This window comes from Primulina eburnea, chromosome 8 (assembly GCF_022965805.1).
Source record: "Primulina eburnea isolate SZY01 chromosome 8, ASM2296580v1, whole genome shotgun sequence".
NCBI classification, from domain to species: Eukaryota; Viridiplantae; Streptophyta; class Magnoliopsida; order Lamiales; family Gesneriaceae; genus Primulina; species Primulina eburnea.
The window spans coordinates 1696868-1713341 of record NC_133108.1 but is presented as its reverse complement, the minus strand read 5'-3'; the positions used below and the strand labels follow the sequence as shown (position 1 = coordinate 1713341).

The 16474-nt window shown below is 34.4% G+C and overlaps 1 protein-coding gene across 2 annotated transcripts; it reads right to left on the bottom strand.

The window, feature by feature from the left end:
* Positions 1-151: 151 nt before the first annotated feature.
* Positions 152-8086, bottom strand: LOC140838285 (LEAF RUST 10 DISEASE-RESISTANCE LOCUS RECEPTOR-LIKE PROTEIN KINASE-like 1.3). Of its 2 annotated transcripts, none has more exons than XM_073204463.1 (4): positions 7095-8086; positions 1873-1908; positions 1440-1775; positions 152-1338 (listed from the first exon to the last, which is right to left on the bottom strand). In XM_073204463.1, exons 1-4 carry the CDS (start codon positions 7828-7830, stop codon positions 407-409), a joined length of 2040 nt encoding a protein of 679 aa, XP_073060564.1. In that variant the 5' UTR covers positions 7831-8086; the 3' UTR covers positions 152-406. The 2 variants fall into 2 exon arrangements, with proteins under 2 accessions (XP_073060564.1, XP_073060563.1); XM_073204462.1 differs by lacking the exon at positions 7095-8086 and adding an exon at positions 2124-2997.
* Positions 8087-16474: the final 8388 nt, after the last annotated feature.

Here is a 16474-nt window from a genome sequence, read left to right as displayed (position 1 = left end):
TACACGTGGCACCAGGAGAAAGGCCCTCCTTTCGCTCTCGCTTTCATCATTCTTTATTGCTAATAGAGACATTTTATCATTGGATTCTGATTCTTTAATTGTTCAGTCATCTAATATGAATCTATATTAAAGAATCTGAGGTGCAAAAAACTTGAAAACAGAGATTGACAAGTTTATTTTGAACTAAAGCATAGAATTTTGTAGCTCCACATGTTACTAGAAGAAACTACTTAGCAACAGAACTTAAGCCATGTACGTTGCCTTGAAACTTATGGTCAAAACCATGTCACTTATAAAAAAAAATATAACATTAAAATACATGGAAATTTGTAGGATCACATCTTAAACATGTTTCATGAAGTCCATCTCTCTGTGACATAAACACCAAGCAGATAAATGGATAAGTTCAACGACTAGAATTAGATGTAGAGCTACCTCCCCATTTGTTGGGGACAACCGAATCCGGTGACGGAGGGTCAACGATGACGCTAAGCAGTCGAGCATCTTCATCCGCCAAAATGTCGACTACTTCTGCCTTATTCGCATTCAGATCCTCATTCTGAATCCCTCTCAGAACCTCGAGAACATCTTCCATCGAGGGTCTCATAACCCTTTCATGTTGCAAGCATCGAAAAGCTAATTCCGCGACCAATGTGACCATCCTTCGCACTGTACTATTCGTGTCAAAACCAAGATTTGGATCCACCAACTCATGCAATGTCCGGTTCTGGATCTTGTTAATAGCCATGTTTGATAAGTTGATATCTTGCCGGTGTCTGTTTGTGTCCACGGCCTGTAATGATGATATAAGCTCGACTAACATCACTCCGAAGCTATACACGTCACTCTTTTCGGTGAGTTGGTAACACTGGTAGTACTCAGGATCGACATAACCAGGAGTTCCTTGCGGGGCTGTTGATACATGGGTGACATCCGTGGGGAACAATCTTGACAACCCAAAGTCGGCAACTTTTACGTGAAAATCTTGGTCTAGAAGAACGTTGTTGGTTTTAACATCTCGATGGATGATGTCTGATTTGTGAAGATATGTAAGTGCTTCAGCTGTTTCAATGGCTATATGTAGCCGAACTGGCCAAGATAGCAAGCCTGATTTGGCTCGTTTTCCATGAAGATGATCAGCCACTGTTCCATTTCGGATGTACTCATAAACTAGTATTAGCTCTCGGCTGCGCCTGGACGTGCATCCATAAAGCATCACAAGGTTTTCGTGCCTTAACCGGGTCAGAATCTCGACTTCATTCATGAATTGCTCCACTCGTCTGACATTGTTTTCATATAATCGCTTAACTGCAACAGCGCGACCATCAGCTAGCACCCCTGTTTCGAGTAAAAAAAAACAGAAGATCCCATCTTCAATAACCAACCGTGGGCTGAAATAACAAAGTCAAAAAGGAATAAAAAGGAGCTCGAATATATACCATAATATACAGTGCCGAATCCACCATCCCCAAGTTCCCTAGAAGGATCGAAGTTATTAGTAGCTTCTTCTAGTTCAGCATAGTTGAAAACATGTGCCCCGAAGTATGTGCTTCCCCAACCCAATTCGGATTTCGAAGATGGATATGAAGGGATGCTGTTAGTGAAATTCATCGAACTGGGAAACAAGGGACCCTTGCTCAAGGGAGGAGCGGCGATATCCTTGCTCATTTTGTCCACATAGTTGGTTGCAATATGCTTTTTACGCCTCTGTTTACTGTAGAAAATCAAGAATCCGAGCGCAAAACTAGCGAGAACTGCACCAGCTAGGGCCAGACCTGGATCCACACATAGAAAGAACTGAAAATCAAAATTTCAGGCATAATACAATTTGCGAAAGTGAATGAAATTTTGTTCTATTGATGGAGATCATACCAATAATCAATCCCACTTTCTTCGAAGAGCTATTTCCTGCAGTAGCCATCCCCAAAATCTTAGTTAAAACGATCGGATAATATAAATATATAATTCACCATTAAGAGAAAAGAATATCACCGATAACATTTTACAGAAAAAAGAAGAAGAGTAAAAACGATAACATCTCACGAGAAACCAAAAGAGCAAGACATGTAAGTTTTCCAGACTACATTAGTGGCTCAAGACCTTGCATGACAAATCCGTATTACCTTCAGAAGCATTTGAACTAGCTTCTGGAGCAAGTGTTACAGCAAAAGGACAAGGCCTATCTCCACAAATACAAACGGGTTGAACCAAACTCGAATCGAACCCGCATCGCCCGCCTAACCTACTGCACTCGGAGCACCACTTCTCGTACGGGTCGACATAATTCACACCAAAACCTTCTGTTAATGCCTTCCCAAGTGTCAGCTGTAGATTCGAAAGTAGATTGCCTATATCCCGCAAAACAGGCACCGTAATACTAACGCTACAGGATAGGATCCTCAAAATCGGGTCGGTTGGCACCGGCCCGATAATATAATACGCATTGGTGAAACTGAAGCCACCGGAATTGCACTGGAAAAGATTAGTCGGTGTCACTGTCATCGCGGTAGTGTTGCAGCCATAGAACAAACTAAGATTTTCATTTTGAACACTTTCGTAAGAGAACAACGAGGAATTGAGGGTCGTGTTGCGGAATTCCGACGGGCAGGTGGTAGTGTACAGGTCGGAGCGAGACAGAACGAGAGTTTTCTGAGTTTGATCGAGTTGCAGGACTCTGTAAACGAGTGCACCATGCGTCATCTCGGTGATCGTGTCGTCTCGGCAGGTGAGTGAGAATTCAGGAACTCCGCAGTACGAGGGGCGGTCGCCGCCTGTGAAAGGGTAGGTTATGTTGGTGATGGCGCCGCATGAGAAGGTGCGGTCGCAGTCTGGGAATGTTGCTGCATCGTTCTGGGAACGCACCGCCGTGAAGAGGGTGGCGACGAGTGTGAAGAAAAGAGGAAAGGGAGGCATTTGGTGGAAGTGGGAAGTGACGAAGCGTCGGAGGCATTTTGTTTACAGCAATTTGATAAATCATAAAAGTAGGCGAACTTTGAACGTTGAATATTTTGGTTGGCTTTGGTAGACTAAGGATTTTTAATGTTAATCCAACGTGTGTTTTTCCTAATTTTTATGTTGACACATCACTTGTTCAAATAATTCAATCAATTTTGTTATTTTAATATTAAGATATATTAATTTGATTAAAATATAATTACATATCAAAAATAAAAAATAACATGATTTGAAGATTTTATTACACAAAAAATTCAACAAAAAACCGATAAATATGCAGCAAGGAATATTTACATATTTTTAGGTCCAGTTTGGTTGTAGGATTACTGTTGGATACACTGTTAATATTTTGTTTGCTTTGATTTTGAAACTTGTGATTGACTATTAGTTTGACAACTTTCACTGTTTTTGTGGGAGAGTAAATCCAGTAATGCAATGAGGATAAAAACTGTCCGACAACCCCATAAATAATAATGACCGAAATACCCCTAACTTAAAGAATCAAATTTGCAAATATGTCTTATTTACGTCATTCTCTTCATTTCTTCTCACTCGACTCTTGCCATTGACCCCTGCTGAAGACATACGAAATCGACAGGGGAGTATGAAATCCACATTTCTATTACATATCTGAAGAACTTGGAAGATTAATCGAAGATAAAACTCGATAGAGGAGAGGGAAGGAGGGATACGTCGGAGGTCCGCTTGAGGAGAGGCAAAAAAAATGACGCCGGACGTAGGCACACCGGAGAGTGAAAACGGAGAGATACGAAACGCAGTTTTGTACAGCGCACTGCAAAAACTAGAGAGATATGGCGGCGGCGTATGTTATTATTTGTTTGGGCTTAGGGATTGAACCTTGATTCCGTGAAACGAAATCCACGCCGTTTGGGCTTAGGGATTGAACCTCAGATTTCAATCTTCAGTTGCAAAGAAAGGTGAGAGGGTTTGCAATTGCTCTGTGAGTTATCGGAAGAGAGGCTGTAGGTTTGGGGAGGAAATCACTTTAATTAACAAATTCAGTATTAAAATGATGGGTATTTTGGTCATTAATGTATTGTCATGATTTTATCCATCTCACTTATTTCACACTACACATGATATTATATATCTCTCAAATTATTGATATCTATCATATCAAGCATTTATCAATCAAATTATTAATCATTCAATTATCACATCCTACAGTACCAAGCGAACCCTTAGAATATTACAATAATCCTAATTCCTCGCTAGCTAGCTAGGGTGGACTACTGATGCGTAGCCGGTAGCCCACTTTCTAGTATAGGACAACAGAATTTGGTAATTTCCCATTGATCATAAATTCATATTGGTCAAAATTAGTCCCATTCTGATATTGACATTGCAAATCAAGTTTCAAAAGCAGTGTCCGAAGCAAAATATTTTATTATGTGAGACGGTTTCACGGGTCGTATTTTGTGAGATGGATATCTTATTTGGATCATCCATGAAAAAAATATTATTTTTTATACTAAGAATATTACTTTTTATCGTGAATACCGGACTGATTTGTTAGGCTACGGGGAACAGTTACGTCTAAAAGAGGCCTGTATCTCGAAAATGGGAGGCTCTAGGGATGTAAACAAACCAAACCGTTCGCGAGCTATTCGGAGTTTGGCTCGATAAAAGCTTGTTTGAGTTCGTTTGTTAATCATATCAAACCAAGCTCAAGCTCGATTTTGAGCTCGACAACTTAATCAAACCAAGCTCAAGCCTAAGCGTATTCGGCTCGTGACCTCGCAAACATGTTCGTTAATAGGCTCGTGAGCTCGAACTCGGCTCATTTAGGTGGCTCGTAAGCTCGAGCTTGACTCATTTTTTGAGTTGACAAATAAAAATATTAGTACTAATAAAAGTTAAACTTTTATGTCTAATATAAAATAACTTCATAGATATATTTAATTTTAACAAGCTCGAATCAAGCTCAAATTCGAGCTCAATTGTATGTTTTAAGAGCTCGAAAACGAGCCGAGCTCAAGTCAGGCTTGTTAAATATGATAAACGAGCTATTAATAAATCAAGCTCGAGCCCGTCTTGATTAACATGATAAACGAGCTTTTAACGAGTCGAACTCGAGATTTTCACAAGCTTAGTAATTTCAAGACAAGTCGAATTCTAGCCTGATGATAAAAGCTCGAATAAAGCTCGAGCTCAAGCTCGAGCTCGAGCTTGAGTTTGAATTAATCTTAAACGAGCCAAGCTCAAGCTTGATACTGTTCGGCTTGGTTTGGATCATTTACATCCCTAGGAGGCTCTCAGCTAATTTTTAGGAAAGATTCTATATAATTTTTTTAAAATATATAAAAATATTAAATATAAACTAAAATGAACTCAATGAATTAACTATGTAGGCCTGATCTCACGGATCAGAGATGAATCTATGTATAATACAAATAAAATAAAAATAATCAAAATAATGAAATGTAAATAATTGATTTTTAAATAATCAAAATAATGAAATGTAAATAATTGATTTTTGTCACAAAACAAATAAAAATAATGATTTAAATACTGACAAATGCAAGGAATAAATAAGATCGAATTGAGTAAAAATCAGTTTAAGAACCAAATAAACAAATTAAATTATTATAGAATCATTTACAAGAAAAAAACATATTCAATAAAAAAAACGGCATGATATATAAACAATTCAATTTGATAAACTTAACTCACGTGGGTGAAACAATTTAAATACAAAATTATCATTTATTACTCGACAACCAATAATTCTATTAACACGTTGTAAAACTAGTTTATTGAAGTACAATATATTTTAGTGCTGAGTGATTTTGTTTAAGAAATTCACGGATTATTCTAATGAAATCAAGATCAAATTGCTACACATGATTTTTAGTAATTAATTAAAATCTTCCTTTCAAAAATTACAGCGTTTTATAATATGTTTTTATTAATTTTCTCCCCGTACGAATTCGACAAACATTCGGTCTTATAATTGGCATCAAAACCTAGGTTACGAGTTTGAGGTACATTGATTGCAAAGAATATAATTATTTGGATGAATATTGTTGCATTAAGTAATTGAAATCAATATTCAAAATAAATGAAATTGATGAGAAGTCTTGATCATTGTACAAATTATCCTCTAATCAGAGCTTAAGTTACGGGTTTGTTATCGATTCTTGCTTCTTCCAGCTGATTCGAAATCGAAATAAACCCAAGATGTGGAAAGAAGATCGGATGGAATCTTATTTATTTCCAACGTCACATATTGATTCTTGGTGTCACACAAAGTTTTTGTTAGGTGTTTTCGGCTATTTCACTTAGGGATAGCAGAATACTTTTTCAAGGAATGCGCCTCAACTGCCATCGAATTAGTCAAAATTTGGTGCGAGTAAACCAACTCTGATGATCACGATGAGGTTGGTGGACTGACCTAACAATCATAATTTATTTGGGAAATATAGTTTTGGTTCATAAATTTTGTTTATTTTGGGTTTTAGCCTCCTAAGTTTTCAAATTGGGTCATTTGTAAAAACTCCACGCTCCAAATGTTCATTTATGGACGTGAGAGGGTGTGTTAATTATCCTACATCGGTAGGATAAATAACCTGGGAATTGCATATATTGGCTTGGACAATCCTCCCCCTTAAACTAGCTTTTGGGGTTGAGTTAGGTCCAAGTTCCAATTTTAACAGGTTTAATATACTAATTTTGAGTTTAATATCGTAGAAGTGCTACATCGGAAAATACTGACATGAATTCTAATATCACGTCAACAGTTTGATCAAAATATTAAAAAAATCATAAGTCAGTGTATCAAAACCAAAATTTAGTAAAAAAAAAATGGATAATTCAATGGGAAAAATATCATTTTCCCTTTATTTTGTTTTCTTTATAAACGAGACACCTTGTACTAGACTACCACTTGCAACCTTTTACCAAGTTTTCCAAATCAAATGAACACATACAGAACCAACAGGTTTTTGGAAAAAACATGCATCTTGATTAGAGTAGTTTCAAAAATACTTGGTGTTAACTGTAAAAAGCTGCCTACAAATCTTATATAGCTCACAATTTTGTGCAATGAAATGAAGTGATTGCGTAAGATGCCGTAAAACATATGTAATTCCAAGCAAGAAGGAAGGCATTATGCGTACCCGGAGACGGAGACGATTCGGGAATAGGCGATGATCCATTAGCGAATATTGAGCAAGTGTCAGCCAAATATGGAGGACCAGGGCAAAAGCAGCCCGTCTGATTATTTTTTATATTGAATCCACATCTTCCCTTGGATTCAATACACGCAAGGCAAGCTTCGCTATCAAGTTTCCACTTAATCTCGAATCCCTCTCGGAGTACTTCAACTAAACCTGTTGAATTCCCATTTTCAACGTCCTCGTTTCCAGGCCCTGGAACTACGACACTAGTATTACACTTTCCAGGGCCCTGATTTCCTGACAGCAGATACACGTTTACAAAATCACCGTCATTTGATCCGAATCTCCGACAAGAAAGAGGGTTGTAATACGGATATTTCGAGGCCGGGCAACCGTACAAGAACGTGTAATTCTTATACGTGGATGCGTAACCAAAGACCGTGTGGTCTAAAGTGGTGTTAACCATCACTTGTGGGCAAGTTTCCATCATGATGTCGTCTCTCACGACTCGCATGATTTGAGCGGCTTGGTTTATTTCCAGAACCTGATACATTGTGCTCGTGAGGTAGATTCTTGTTACATTGGTTGAATCACAGCTGAGGATGAAGCTCGGGTGGCCACAGTAGGGAGGATCGTGAATATCCCGGAAAGGATAGCCGATTCCGTTGATTGTATTGCCGCAGTTGAATGCACTTGCTGCATGCGTTGTAGAGTTGTTGGGGGTTGCTGGATCCATTAGGGGCTTGGAATATGACAAAGACTTTTATTGCGAATACAAGATGAAGAAACCTAGTGAACCAGGAAGGGATTTCAGCCTTCATTTCAAGAAACTTTTTTGGGAAAAATTATATAGAAGATCAATCATTTATGATTGTAAGAAGATCGAGTTCAATCACATTGAAGGACTTGGAAATTGATGGAAGTTGGGGTATTAATTCAAGAAAATGATTAAAAATGAAAAGTGGAGATTGGGCACTTACTTAAGCAACTACGTTGTATAAAACCATGGACTTGGTAAATGACATTAAATAATAAAATCGTTCACCTGCTACTTTGCAAGTCAATTATTATTGGAAGAAATGGTAAAAGTGTTACGCATATGCCATACGGTTTCAACTGATAAAATTTGGCACACATGAATTAGAAATTGAATGCAACAACAACATCCATGGCTTACTTAATACACTAACGTCAGAGGCATCAGAATCCGAATCCCCCTTGCTTAAAATTCCAAGAATCCCTAATAAACAGTATATTTGATCCAAAAAATTTACCTCGACAAATTTAATTGATTGGTTGAGATGTAAAAAAAATGGTAGTTTGCTGATCTTTTTACACCTAATTATACAAATGAAAAGAGTGGGATTAATTTAAGAAGCACGTCCGAGTCTTCTAGCTATGTAGGTAGGTAGGAAGTTGAATAAACGCACCTATTTTGAGTGGAAATATATAATATCCAAGAGGAAGATATTAGAATGATAATTGATGTCATATTCGAGTGGTGTGTTTTCGCTTGTGATCTGTGAAAACGACTTTTCAACATATACATGTGTAACAACTAAGTCTTCATTGATTTATATATTTACAACTGCATTAATGATTTTTGTGTGTGTGTGTGTTTGTTTGTTTATATATATATATATATATATATATATATATATATATATATATATATATATATATATATATATATATATACTAATGATTTTTGTGTGTGTTTGTTTGTTTATATTATGTATTATTCATTTATTTATATCTCTGAATAAGTTTTAAATGTTAAAAGTAAAAATTTATAGTAAAAAGTAAAAATCTCAAATTCACAAAATATATTAAACTACACATTTTATAACATTTTCTCCGTTCATTTGTATTTTTCTTCACAAATTGAAAAATCTATTTATAAAATTTCTTCGGAAATAATCCAAAAATAAATAAATTATTACATACATCATCACACAGTAATTTTTAATATTTACAACTCTTATTTTCAGCAGTCAATCTCTTATTTTCAACACTCTCTCTTTGTGATTATGATCATGATACAATGATTGTATTCATTACGTATTTTTATATTGTCTCGTTAAAAGTCTTACTAAGAAAAACCCGTTTGGATAAAAACATAGTAAGGGAAAAAAATGTAGTCACGTAAGCTCCCCTCATGTTAACACGGACGATTTTTTCGTAGATTGCGCATCCCAAAATTATATATATCTATATATATATATCTATATATATATATATATATATATATATATATATATATTAAGTGTTTTTGTGAAGGAATCTGATGAGTTTTCACTTGACTTAATGTGACGAATATCAATATCTTTATTCTTTTCAAACTATTGGGTGAATGCAAAGAACTTAGGAAGAATATGTTTAATTTTGTCGTTTTTTTATATATCCTTCTTTCATTTGAGCAACACATGCACCATTATCTTCATATAATGTCACAGAACATTTTCATCATCATGTATTTCTGTCGGAATATCATTATATATTTTGTGATCATCGTGTTTCTCTATGCTCTTTCTTTGTAAAGGATTTTTATCCTTGGAACTGATTGACCTTCCACGTTTCAAGCGTTTTATGACATCATGAATGTCTTCAATTTGTTTATTTGGAATTTCAATTCGAGCGGGGACATTTACAACATTTATATATGATTTAGTTATCCCTTTTGTGTCTGCAAATGAATCTGGTATTTGATTTGTTATTCTTTGCAAGTACACAATTTGTTGTACATTCTTTTCACATTGTTTAGTTCTTGGATCCAGATGTAAGAATGATGATGTATATCATGTAATTTTTTTTAGATGTGTTTCTTTTCTACCCTTAACATTGGGAAGATTTCCTCATTAAAATGACAGTCAGCAAAACATGCTGTAAACACGTCGCATGTATGATGTTCAAGATATCGAATTATTGATGGGCTATCATAACCAACATAAATTTCGATATTTCTTTGAAGGGCCATTTTTTTCATTGAGGCGGTGCAATAAGTACGTATACCATACATCCAAAAATTCTCAGATGATAAATGTCTGGTTCTTTATCAAAGACAAACTGCAATGCTGAGTATTTATAATATGCACTTAGTCTGATGCGAATTAATGAACCAGCATGTAAAATTGCATGTCCCATATAGAAACATGGAGTTTTGTTTTCATAATCAATGATCTAGCAATCAACTGTAGACGTTTAATCAATGATTCAGTTAATTCATTTTGTGCATGTACATTAGCATTATGATGCTCAACAGTGATTCTCATTGACATACAATAATAATTGAAAGTCTGGGAAGTAAATTCACTAGCATTACCAATGTCCTAGGAGTGCCGCATATAAAACAAGAACTTTCAAATCGTTTTTAGTGATTTTCATGAACACTCATGTTCTCATGATGTTTTTCAGTGGTGGTTAGTGACACCCTTATATAATATCTTTACATTATATTTATATATATATAATTAATATATAACACAATAAAAATATATAAACAGTAAAATAATCACATCATGTTACTTCTTTTATATAATAACATGATATTATTCAAATATATATACAATAAAGTAACATAATTAAAATATATAAGCAGCCTAATAATATAATCACATCACATTATTATAATGAGATGTCATAGACTCTTTTTACATAATAAAATAATATTATATATTAAATACATTCACAATAAAAATAAATAAATATTCTCACTTTTAAATATTGTTACATTTTTTTTGCGTTTTAGAGCTTGGAAAAATACGGAGAACCGAAACTTCGAATATCGTGCTGATAACGGTGCAGCCGACTTAAACTTCACGCATGGCAAGAGATACAACGACGCAGTTGGCATTTCATTATTATCCACGTGTCATTTATGATATTCTATCAAATTCAATTGAATAAGGGAAAATAGTGTAATTGGTTTTATAATTTGGGCCCAAAATGTTTTAATTCTTAGTTAAATTTCGGTTTTGGTGTAATTAATTTGTTTTATTGTTTGTTTTTTAGTTATGTGACATCAGATTTTGCTTATGTAACACTAATGAAAAAATAACTAAATTTACAAAACAGATATATATATTATATACACCAAATAGAGGATAGGAAAAAAATTTGTATGATGTGTCATGTGTTGGGATTTATTGATAGAGTATGTATCTTATAAAACGGTCTTACGAACCTTATCTGTGAGACAGATCAACCCTATCGATATTCACAATAAAAAGTGGATGACACAAATAAGAGATGTGTCTCACAAAATACGATCTATAAAACCGTATCACACAAGTTTTTGCCTTATTTTTTATAAGAATGTTTTTTTAAATATGTTGGATTAGGAAAAAAAATTATAATTTGATATAGGTAGTAATTAATGATTATTATAACATATAATTTGATGAAATTTTCCAATATAATTAATAATATATATTTGGCAACTTATAAAATGGATCCAGCCTTGCAAACTAATGCCTCTCCGGACATTTGCTGCTGCCCACGCCTATAAATTCCACTCCATTTCTTCACTCTCATCACACAAACTTTCTAAGCTACATTGAAACCCTAGCAACGAACGGTACTATCCCCTCCATTTTAATTTCTTCCCTTCCCGCCCGAGAATGAACAAGTTTGCTGTTACTGTTGCCTTCTGGTGCCTAGCGGGGGTGCTGGTCTTCGGAATGCAAGAAAAGTCGGGGTTGAACTGCAGCGTGACGGATCTCAACCCATGCCTCGCTGCGATAATTGGCGGCGTTCCTCCGTTTCTGGATTGCTGTAGAACCCTGAAGGAGCATGTTCCATGCCTTTGCGAATACATCAAAAGTCCCACATTGGCGCCTTATATATCAAATGTAAAGAAAACTATAGCCACCTGCGGTGTTCCATACCCGACTTGTTAAATCCACATGTACCCTAAAATTAGTGGTTAATGAAGAGATTTGATCAAACATATATAATCGATCGTCTTCTTTAGTTTTATAGTTCGATTGTTTATGTTCTTACAAATTCTAATAATTATAAATTATGAATATAACATGTAATGGATGAAAAACAAATCAATTAAACTAAGAAAAAAATTAATGCATAATTTATTAGAAGGATAGGCAATAAGTATACCAGTACTAATTCCCGATCGAGGAGACAAGATCCTTAATAGAATCACACTGTTAGCGCTGTATTGGGACGAGATTGATGGCAAGCAATGACTAAAAACATTTAAATTGAGTAGGATTTATGACGATGAATTAACAAATAATTAAAAGAGTAGGTCTCATGTGAGACCGTCTCACGGATCTCTATCTGTGAGACGAGTCAACTCTACCCATATTCACTATAAAAAGTAATACTCTTAGCATAAAAAGCAATATTTTTTCATGGATTACCCAAATAAAGATCCGTCTCATAAAATATGACCCGCGAGACTGTCTCACACAAATTTTTGCCAAATTAAAAATCTAGCACATGTGGAAAATCGGCCTTAGTTATGAAAGATGTGAGTAATTTTCTTAGAGAAAAATAATATTTTTGGTCCACTGGCTTTGATTTTGGTGCACTGACTTTGAAATTTTTTTAGTTATTACAGAAAAAAATTTATTGGTAAAATAACGTGTGTGATTTTTATGAATATATACGTTGCAGATGATGCACATACTAAAGATTTTAAGCTTCACAGTTTCCTGAAGAATCGATTATAGAAATTAAAACAAATTATTCAAGTACAAAAAACAAAAATAAAAACCTATTGAGAAACAAAGATTAAGAATTTCGATATACATCGATAAGAACCGAGGCAATTTTGTTGAGAGATCAGCGGCCATCCACAATTATTCTAATATTTTATTTTGAAATTAAAAGCAACTCTATATCCATCGATGGATATAGATATCAAACCACATACCAATTATAAATAAATGAAGTCCGCATGGGCTTAGCGTAGTTGGTCAGCAGCAGTGAATCTTGGAGCAATGACCAGGGATCAAGTCTCGCAAGCGGCAGTGTGGGAGTTAAATTCCCTCCAATGAGGGGGAGCTCCTTGTATGCGGTGTAGCATAAGGTCTAGCTGCTGCTGGTTGGCTGAGTCACCATAATTTACCTCCTCTCACATTTCTGTCGGGTCGGGGTGAGGGCGCCTAAGGTGAGCGATCTCACCTTTTGGAGCAATTATAAATACATGAATTAAAAACGCGTGTTATTAAAAAATTCGATCCCCTTATTCTTAAAATATCTCTACTTTCTGGGTTTTGATGCGGAAATATGAGAATTTATAATAAGGTTAATTCATGAGACGGCCGAATGATTTAAACACATAGTAACACAATGTGTCAAAAGTTAAAAACTCATTATTTTTAAATATTTCTCTTTCAAGCATAACCCCAAAACATAATTTTTTCTAGATCCCTCTATTCAATCACATTCATTCTCAATACTTTAATTTACTATCTCTATTTATAATTTTAAAGTATATATTCAAGTAAATTTATATTTATAATAATCATGATAACTAATAAAATTGATTTATTAATCATATATATTAATTTGTAATTAATTTAATAATTAAATAAATATTTAAAATATTACTCGAGAACTTCAAAATAAAAGAGTGCAAGAAAAAAATACATTACAAACAATTCGTAAATAAAATATAAAGATATGTAATTGGTGGCGTAGTATGCTCATATATGTTCAACTAAGTCGGATCGTAGTTGGTGATGTGTTGCCCTATCAAGTAGCTCGCAATTTCTCTTGATGTACTTGTTAAATTCTTCGACCGCACCCTTGAATAATCTGAAGGGTGATGTATCTCCCTCGTAATTAATAATGGTGTTATGCAAAATAATTCAAGTATATGATATCCTTCAAGTTATAATTCTTCTCCAAAATCGCTTTGGATCTCTAATTATTATGTACCCAACGAGATTATATCACTCGAATGCTTGCTCGACATCTTTTCTTGCCTCCTCCTGCATTGCCTTGAACTTCTGTCTCTTAGGGTATGGAGAGCACGGAAAGCTCTTACAAAATTTGCCACTCCGGATAAATTCCTTATGTTAAGCAATATCCCTTGGTATATATATTTTTTGCAATTTATTGTAAATTTTATCTTGAGTCCATTTTTTTGAACACGTTGAACAAAGATGATTGGCTAAGCATATTGATATCATTATTTGATCTCGCGACACCAAAACAATCGTGTCATATATATCCATGAGTCTGCAGACACGACCGCTTAAATTAAATCACTATTATGGGGACTCCATATCATTGGAGTGCTGCATTCCCACATCTTCTTTCACCATGAAAAATGTTCAGAATTTTGAACCATGTTTTAAATTTGGACCATGAAAGATTCATGGTTTAAGGTTCAAAAATTGAACCTACGGAAAAAACCTCTCATTGGAGGTTCCCAAAGACGGGTCAGAATTGGGGAAATATTTACTTTACCTAGGCAAAGTCTATCTGAAAAGTCGAGCTTCTATTAATTATTATGGCCAACCACACACATTCCCTGATTTAATTATTTTATTTAAATCTTAAAATTTTCAAATGATTTTTCTTCTTTATTTCAAAAGAATATACTTAATACATTTCAAATATATAAGCTTTTTATTTATATATTTAGAAAATCATTGGAGAACGACGTTAACAAACAAACTTTCTATTTTGTCCATATTTAATTCAATAAAAAAATGGTTGTACATTTTTCAAGACTTAGTTAATAGGGGTATTTTTGTAAAAAAAAAATTTTTTTAATTAAATATAGAAATTAGATTCTATATTCAAGAAAATGAATAAAAAACGAAAGGGAGCTTAAATAATTGAGAAGTATATTTGAAGAGAAGACATGATATGCCTTGAGCATTAAATAGGCTTGCAATTTGCAAAACAAATAAAATATATACATTAAATAGAGATCACAATAGTGCAACAACAACAACAAGAAGAAGAAGAAGAAGAAGTAGTGAGAATGAAAATTTGCACAATTTTTCCATTAAATAATATATCATTCAATAAGCGGATATCTATACTTTTCGGATGGGATACTATATATGGTTATCTGACCAAGAAATTTTTAGTTGTTTTCTTTAAAATTAAAGAAATATTATACTAAAAATATAAAGTTTTAAAACTAAATTTCTAGTGTTTAATCATCGGTACGTATCATCAAATAGTTTCAAAATTCTAGAGTTACAATTTGAATTGTGAAAAAAATCTCATGTAACATTTTCTATTACATCAACAAATGATTGTCGGCAATTTTTAAAAAAATTGATTGTCATGTGTTGAATTTTTATAGGTGACAAAAATCAAAATAGTTACACACTCATATGTTTTGGTGACAGAAATCAAAATATAATTAATATTATTCAACTAATATTTGGGAACAAATTATATGGATCCAGTCTGGCAAATAAATGCCTCTACAAACATTTGCTGCTGCCCACGCCTATAAATTCCACTCCATTTCTTCACTCCCATCACACAAACTTTCTGAGCTAGCTATATTGAAAGCCCTAGCAACTTACGGTAATATCCGCTCCATTTTAATTTCCGCGCGCCCGAGAATGAACAAGTTTGCTGTCACTGTTACTTTCTGGTGCCTAATGGCGGCGGGGCTGGTCTTCGGAATACAAGAAACGCTGGCGGTGACTTGCAACGTGATGGAGCTCAGCCCATGCCTGGGGGCGGTAATTGGTGGCACTCCTCCGAGTGTGGAATGCTGTACAAAGCTGAAGGAGCAGGTTGCATGCCTTTGCGGCTACACGAAGAATCCCTTATTGGCGCCTTATCTAGAAAATGGAAAGAAAACCTTAGCCACCTGCGGTGTTCCATACCCGACTTGTTAAATCCATGTACCCTCACATTGATGGTTAATTAAATGATTTGAAATATCTGGATTGTTTATTTATATAATCGATCGTCTTCGTTACTTTCATAAAAACTAAACATAAATCCAACTAGGAATAACAACTGTGTTACGATAGAATATAGGATAATAATTTTTTTGAGTAATTCTCTTCTGAGATGGTCTCACGTATCTTTATTTCTGAGACGGGTCAATCATGTTCATATTTACGATAAAAAAATATATTTTTTTCCATGAGTGACCCAAATAAAAGATCTAGTCTCACAACACTGAACCATGAGACCGTGTTATAAGAGTTTTTTGTGTAATTCTTTTTGCCAACTAACTTTTTGGTTTTAGCTACTAAGTTTTCAAAGTTTGGTTTTTGTGCATTAAATTAATTTTCGGCTATTTGGTACAATTGTTATCTTCATTTTCATTCAAAATAATTTGAATTCCATTTTTTGTACGCGTGAATTTTGATTTGAAACGTTCGAGGAAACCATTGAAATTATGTGAAAATGCTGCTACAAGTTAT

Coding starts and splice junctions, on each gene's coding strand:
- LOC140838285 (XM_073204462.1), bottom strand. CDS start 2,913: ATGCCTCCCTTTCCTCTTTTCTTCACACTCGTCGCCACCCTCTTCACG. Junction 1,909..2,123: donor TAGTTCAAATGCTTCTGAAG/GTAATACGGATT, acceptor TGGCTACTGCAG/GAAATAGCTCTTCGAAGAAA. Junction 1,776..1,872: donor GAAAGTGGGATTGATTATTG/GTATGATCTCCA, acceptor GTGTGGATCCAG/GTCTGGCCCTAGCTGGTGCA.